Genomic DNA, 7654 nt, shown 5'->3' with positions numbered 1-7654 from the left:
GTCCCTTTTTTAATATGTAATCACTAATTTATGGTGGAGGGAGGGTCATGCATTTTCTGCCAGTCACTCAGGGAGGCTCACGGGAAAACAGCTGTAACTTCAAAAATGAAGTCACACCCCGGCCACCCCTCCTCTGATAAGTGAAGAACAGACCCTCAGTGAGTCTCTAACAGAACATCCTCACAAGTCTGCTCCAAAGCTGAAACCTTTGACATTTATGTCTGATGTTTATAGGTTCCCACCCCATATCTCCACTGATGACCAAAACTGAGGAAATAACAGCTGATTTTTTTTTTTATCTTTGTTCATGTCTGTTTGTTGACATTGGTTTTTGTCTATCTATTGAGTCTATTTTTTGTGTTGACATCTTTTTATTTTAACTCATAACTCTGTCTCAATAATATTGTTTGTAACTCTTACATCATTAATCTCACAATCTTAAACCACCTTTATAAATAAGGAAGCAGTCGTATCAACTGCTGATAAAGTACTGCCCACCACTTCACTTGTTTCACTCTGTTCACAAGACTGATTTGAATGTCCCTGTTCTCTGTTTCGATCTTGGTGGATTTTGGACAGTAGACTGTAACGGGTACACATGACAGGTGTCTTTCAAAATCAACAGTGGGCTACATATTTAAATTTAAAGGTGCTCAAGACCACGCTCACAAAAAACTTTTGTTAAATCTTAAAGGTCCAGTGTGCATGGTTCAGGGGCATCTATTGGCAAAACTGGTTTCTAATATTCATGACTACGTTTTCATTTGTTTATAATCATCTGAAAATAAGAATAGTTTACTTTTTGTTATCTTTCAATGAGCAGTTTATATCTACACACAGAGCAGGTCCTCTCTGATAGCAAGAGAGATTCCAGAGACAAACCAAACACTGGTTCTAGATACAGCCATTTGCATTTTCATGTTGGCCACCTTAGTTCCTCTACATGTTTGGCACAAAGAAGAAGTATTAGTTCTGCAACCTTTCCACTAGGTTCCACTAAACTCTACACACTGGACCTTTAAGTATGTTGCAGAGGGTCATTTACATACATTTTTTTGATGCACAAACTGCTGCAGTCCCACATATATTATTTGATGCCCCTTTTTATAATATTCTGAATATAATACTCTACATCTGTAATGGCACATTAATGTTTGAAAGTGCACAAAGGGAAGCAGACAGCTCCACCACCATCACTCACTGTGTAGCATGCTGACTACTACCACTGCCACTGATTTGGCAGCTGACAGGGTGGGGGCAGAGCCTTTACTTGATAGGTGCACGGCACACAAAATAACAATGACCACATCATATAGGAAATCCACAGGCTGCTGTGGAGTAATAAATGTTTTTGTCAAATAATGAAATCTCGACATCTAGTGGCGAAGAATAGACCTACACCTTAAAATAATGACTTTTCACCGTTCACCCAGGCTGTTAAGAGTTTTTATAAGGGTTATTTCTTCACTGTGTGCAGGTAACAGTGAGGTCTATGAATAATAAGGATAAGAGTAATTAGGACATGGGCTCTGAAAAGGGATGTTGATGATGGATTTTTTTTTCATTTACAAGTTTACAACTTTATGTGCACAAAAAAAAAAAAAAAAAAGTTCATATCTGCAACCCTAAAACTAAACCAAGGGCCTCAATGACCATCATTTAAATTTACATACATTTTCCTATACACTGAGCAACTTCTAATATCATTTGGGTGTGTGTGGAGTTGTGAGACCATGTGTGTGCTTTAATAACAAATGTATAACTGAAAATATTGAACAAACTGGTTTAGTTACTGGTAAACACCTCTTTCTGAAAAAGACAAAGAGCAAGCTGAATGTCAGGCTGTGACAACAAATAACATGGAATTCACATCCTGTATTTTTAGGGCACAACCATGCAAATAAGTGGGGACTAGATTTTTCTCTACAATTAATAACTTTTTTAGGGCTGCAACAAATTTTTATTTCCAGCATTTATTAGTCTATAAAAATGTTTTCAGTGACTCTGTTAAAGGTGTACTATGCAGGGTTTTCCTTACAAACAATTTTTAGACTCATGCAAAAGTTAACTCTCTCAATCACCACTCATGACCCACTGCGAGTATGTGGCCATTGGTGGGTTAAAAGGCCCCTCCACCTTTCCTACAGTGAGACAAAGAGACTTTGTGGCAATTTTGTGTCTCTTATAGCCAATTGTGTGTCTCCTCGTGGTTGTTTTGTCTCTTCCTGGTCAGTTTGTGTTCATTTGAGTGACATTTTGCAAGTGAAGTCCAGGTGGATCCTTAGGCCTGTGCTCAGTCAGCCTGTTCAGTCATCCATCTGTGTGTGTGGTGGTGTACTTACGTAATTATGTACCTTTCCTCTGCCTGTATTTTCTTATTATTTTGCTGTGTTTGGGACATTCATGGGTACAATGTGCAGGTGAGGTCAGGACTTTATAAAAAGGTAGCAGCCAGGTGCCAGACTGTAGGCAGCAAATCGTGGACACAGCACTGAAGAACAGAACAACATTGAGGAGGAACGCTAAGTGGACAAAGCTGGGGCTGGCTTTCACTTCACTTGTGATACTGTTTACAAACACCTTTGACCTATAAAATAAAAAATAGTGACAAATGCCCACCACCAGACAGTTCACACAGCCCCATGTATCATCTTCAAACTGCTTCTGTTTGCTCTTAGTATAAACCCCAAAGCATTCAATTTACTGATAAAAACACGTAAAGCAATAAATACTCGTATTTGTGAAGTTTAAAGTCAGCTTTTCAATTGACCTCAACAAAGAATCAATTATCAAATGTGTTATTTACTCTCAGTTGATTAATCTGATCATTTAAGTACCCAACTATTTTTATAAATAAAACAAGCACTTGTGTTAGGATGGATACTGACACAATTTCATAAATCTGATTGGAATTTATTTTTCCGTGGATTAAAAGACACTGAGACAAAGGAAGTTACATCATAATATCCATGAAACAGCTGCAGTATGGTATTCAACATCAGCTTCCCCAAAACATCTTTATTAGAACAGGATGGTCATACTGTTGTCAGTGTGGTAGAGGAGAATGAGAGCGACACAGTCCTGTTTTCATGATCAATATACACATAACAGTATGTGTGCGTGTGTGTGATGGATTAGATTGGGGTTAGCTCTGGGAGGAAATCCATGAAAAGATGCATAGCCTGCCAACACATTTTTTTTAAGTTCATGTGGGCTCATGGGCATTTAGACTATGCATGATTCACCCTTTCCAAAGCGACGTAGAAACTCGTCTTGTCATCCAAACAGTGCCAGCCGATTGGTCCAATCTCACAATCTGCACAGATAAGATACTTGATTCTCCCCACGTCCTTAGTGAAGCCCACATTCTCAAAAGTGAACATGTCCTCCACAAACCAGTGGGCGGTCAGAGTGTCCCCGTCCACTGAGCCCTCTGTGTTGCTGAGGCCGCTCTTTTTCCGCATGGATGGTAGGAACAGCTGGTGGGAGAAAACAAGCCTCAGATGAAACAGAAACACTTCAGAAAGAGCTCAATATCAGAAGTGCAATATGAGTTTTGGACCTAGCATACACTTGAACAGGTTGCACTGACCTTGCTGTAACATAAAAATGAAAAAAAAAAAACAGACTACATCACTCTGGTCCCCAGGAACCTCCATAGGCTACCTGTTGCTTTTAAAGATCCTCCTCCTCCTGGTATACGAAGCTTTAGATGGCCTCTGTATATAACGTCCTCTAAGAGTATAAACACTGCAGACTTCTCAGGTCAAGGGGCACCGATCTCCTTCATATTCAAGTTTTTTAAAAATGTTAAAATGTACAATTCTGCTGTGTTAGATAAAGTTTTTTTCCCCACAATGCACATTTTTCTTTTTATTTTAAGTTTAAACAAAATCCATCACAAATAAGCATCATATATGCACACAAGCTCCCATATATATACCAGAGATGAGGGAAAAAAGACCAACTACAACCAAAGGAACAAAACAAAATAACAACAATAATAATACTGACACATACAGTCACACACTGACATCATCTCCAAGGTTAAACCTAGCCATCCTTCAGTTAAATGGCATTGTTACATTCACCCCTAAGTTGCATGTAGCCAGCCAGTTACAGGGCCCCATGTAGACATATACTGGTTAGAGAGTTTTTAGATCCTTTACTAATGTAAAAGTAGAAATAATACAAATTCTCCATTACAAATTAAAATGTATCAATTTAAAACATTGCATAAATAAAAAAACATGACTATTATTAGCATAATAAATGCACTTAAAAGTAAAAATACTCATTGCATAAACATTGCCTTTGTGAGTGTTATACCGTCAGATATTATCACGAGATTATTATTGCACACAACATGTAAGTAGGATTTTTCTGTTGTAGTTGGTCAAAATGAAGCTATTGACTATTATTTATACTATTAGGTAGTTTAATCTATAACACCGTATCATATATTTGACATATATATGTTTTGAATGTTACATCTTTGTCTGCAAAATAATTAGTTACTGATTAATTAGTCTTTATTACTAATTTATTAACTAATTAATATTGACAATATTAACTATATTTCCCTATGAACAGTCCTGGAGTACAAGTGTACAGTAGCGTAAAATAGAAATACTCAAGTTATGTGCCTAACATTTGTACTTCGGTAGAGTACTTGAGTAAATGTACACACACCGTACCACTGGTTTTATTGTCATATAAAGCACCTTGGATGACATGGTGCTGCTGAAAACTATTGATATATACATACTACCTGAGGGCAGACAGGTTAAGCAATGTATCAGCCCACTGATGGGCAGGACAGCATACCTCTTTCTCTGCCATCACAGCCATCCCCGGGCACAGCACCTTGGATCCGCAGCGCTGACACACGACAGACTTGCTGTTCTTTCCGTCCTCAGACACCAGGTCGGACCGGTCCGTGCTGTCTTTGGACTGCTGACTGTTGTCCATGTCGAGCCCTGACGAACAGCACACTCACTGTAATGCACTTGCACCAAACAGGCCTGAGTCTCAGTATCTTCCACCAGGCTGAACCAAGCGACAGTAATTAACTGTAAGGGCTAACTGGCTAATGGGAAATTACAAGGCTATGTTAACGAAAAGAAAGATGGGGCGCATACAGACAGAGTGGACCGGAAGTACGAGTTTACGGAATCTTTGTAGTGCGGAAGTCCGGGACAAAGAAATACACTAACCTAATATTTACATTCTTCAATTTCCACAATATATTAACTATGACAAACTTTACGCCGAGCCACGGTCTGAGGGGTCCATATTAAGAGCTTACCAGAATAAATGTTATTAATATGTTAAACTATAACAGTCAAACTAACTGTACACCCCACCCGCTACATTCATGCTAACATGTGCTATCGCTAAACTCAGCAGGCTAAAGACCAGACAAATAACTACATTACGCATCCACATTGTTAGAGACACACAGCTTAGTAAAGTTGAATAAGACGTACCTAGATACTGAAGGAAAGACAAGGTTGAATACGACGATAAAATCGTAAAGGTTAGCTAAAGCCCGGCTAGCATACTAACTACTGTTGAAGTTGACCAACCACTATGTACTCTCGTACAGAAACACACGGCGGTGCTTGGGTTCCTCATTAAACAGCCTCTGTAGGTAATATTGTTGACCAAAATGTAACGACGTTAGAAAATAAATGTAATGTAGAAACTTAATCTTCTTAATAATAACTGTAACTAAGCTATATGAAATAACAACAGAGTTAGGGCTTTATTATGGATTTTTGACAATATCACTAAAGAAATTTTCAAAACACAAAGCACAAGATTTTTGACAATATTACATTCTCAGTATAATATTGGGTTAGGCAATGGTTCAAGAAATGTTTAGATATTTTACTTGTTACTTCTTTTAGATGTTATACCTCAATGTAAAACACTTAACAAGTAAAACCCCTTCAATTAATTGTTACCTAGTAAAAGTATGTAAGTATTACCAGCAAATGGTACGTAAGAGCAAATATTATTTTTCTTATTTCTGGTGCATTTTTCTCTGAGCAGCATTTTAATGCAACGTTAACTACAATCGTCACATAAATGTAACTGAGTAAAAGGCACACTATACCTTTCTAATGTTGTGAAGTAGAAGGAAAAATGAGCATAAAATGACACTAGAATTACTGCCTCACAGTTGTATACCTCTGTGCACCAGTCAAGTTGCACTTACAGTTTGAAATCATGTCTATAAAAACATAGATGCTTCACACACATCTGCCCCCCAGCAACACAGAGGAGCTATACAATCAGCACCGTTTCAAGGTGGACACCCAAGATTAGTGTCACCAATACAGCATTTAACCCAAAGTCTCCCCTTCTGTTCATTAGATATGACTTTAAATAGTGGCCAGAATTTTTTTTCTTCATTACATTATGATGTGACAGTAAGGCTGTTTTGCGAGGTCACAGTGACCTTAACTTTTGACCTTCGACCACCAAGTTCTCATCAGTTCATTCACATTGACATTTGTGCCAAATATGGGGAAACTCCTCCAAGGCCTTCTTGGGATATTGTGCTCATGAGAATGAGACAAACGCAAGGTCACAGTAACCTTGACCTTTGACTACCCAATTCTCAGTTCATTGTTAAATCTAAGTGAGAGTCTATGTCAAATTTGAAGTGATTCCCTCCAAGTGTTATTGGGATATTGTGTTCACAAAAATGAGATGGATGCAAGGTCACAGTGACCTTTGACCACCAAAATCTGATCACTTTATTGTGGAATCCAAGTGGACGTTTGTGGAAATTTGAAGAAATTCTATTAAGGTGTTCTTGAGATATCGCATTCACGAAAATGGGACAGATGGACAACCTGAAAACGTAATGCCTGCAGCCACAGCTATCGCTGGTGCAGAGGCATAAAAATCCTGGCTGCCAGGTGGATGATTTAGGGAAGGCCTATTTAACTCAATCCTGAGGAGACTGGAGATGTAGTCAAACTATGTGTTGCCCCACATAACATGCTTGCCTAAAATGATGCTGCAGCCAGATACACTCCACCTACAGGGCAGCATCAGGAGAGTTTGTACCAGATAAATGGAGGAGGCTGATCACCTGAGGCAACAACCTATTAAGGCCAGGACTACTAACACTGCAGAGCTGCAACTACAGACCAAAGCAACCTGAAGTTCCTGACACCATAGGGTCTTGTGCCCTGGCAGGAGAGACTGTTTAAACTAGTGATGTATATTTTGTGAAAACAGAGCTGTTGACCAACTCATAAAATCACTGCTGGTTTTAATCTATTAGACAATGTTTTGATTGACTGAATAAAATAATTTTTTTAAAATATAAAATGTTCAATGATTGTGAAGCCTTGAAGGAGGCATGCTGTCTCTCAAGTGCTCTCTAGGTATGTTTGACTTAATAACAGCTCTAAGTGTTCTCCAACCAGCATCCAATCCCAGGAAATGAGAGAAATGATGAGGAGCTGTTGTTTAGCTTTGGTTGATGTGGTTAAAACACAGTAACTGTTGATATATGTAACTCATAGAACACTATTTTAAGTAAACATAATCTTGTATGGTGATAAGATGCATGATAAGGTGTAGAACATGAATAGTCTTATCTTCATCGTCTACTGCTGATGTGAAATATGCA

General features: G+C 38.4%; 1 protein-coding gene across 3 annotated transcripts; it reads right to left on the bottom strand.

Moving 5' to 3' along the window:
• Positions 1-2986: 2986 nt before the first annotated feature.
• Positions 2987-5616, bottom strand: rabif (RAB interacting factor). Of its 3 annotated transcripts, none has more exons than XM_033626059.2 (3): positions 5490-5616; positions 4828-4979; positions 2987-3479 (listed from the first exon to the last, which is right to left on the bottom strand). In XM_033626059.2, exons 2-3 carry the CDS (start codon positions 4969-4971, stop codon positions 3231-3233), a joined length of 393 nt encoding a protein of 130 aa, XP_033481950.1. In that variant the 5' UTR covers positions 4972-4979; positions 5490-5616; the 3' UTR covers positions 2987-3230. The 3 variants fall into 3 exon arrangements, with proteins under 3 accessions (XP_033481950.1, XP_078021214.1, XP_033481951.1); XM_078165088.1 differs by having other exon boundaries at positions 4828-4998; positions 5490-5605; XM_033626060.2 differs by lacking the exon at positions 5490-5616 and having other exon boundaries at positions 4828-5442.
• Between the last annotated feature and the right edge of the window lie 2038 nt (positions 5617-7654).

The sequence above is a fragment of the Epinephelus lanceolatus genome, chromosome 1 (genome assembly GCF_041903045.1).
Source record: "Epinephelus lanceolatus isolate andai-2023 chromosome 1, ASM4190304v1, whole genome shotgun sequence".
Lineage (NCBI taxonomy): Eukaryota > Metazoa > Chordata > Actinopteri > Perciformes > Serranidae > Epinephelus > Epinephelus lanceolatus.
The sequence above is the reverse complement of the archived record's forward strand: the minus strand, read 5'-3'. Positions and strand labels throughout refer to the sequence as shown.

Bases quoted from the DNA above. Each gene is read 5' to 3' on its own strand.
- rabif (XM_033626059.2), bottom strand. From the start codon at position 4,971: ATGGACAACAGTCAGCAGTCCAAAGACAGCACGGACCGGTCCGACCTG. The intron at 3,480-4,827 runs GTATGCTGTCCT...TTCTCCCACCAG, and splicing joins CTGTGATGGCAGAGAAAGAG to CTGTTCCTACCATCCATGCG.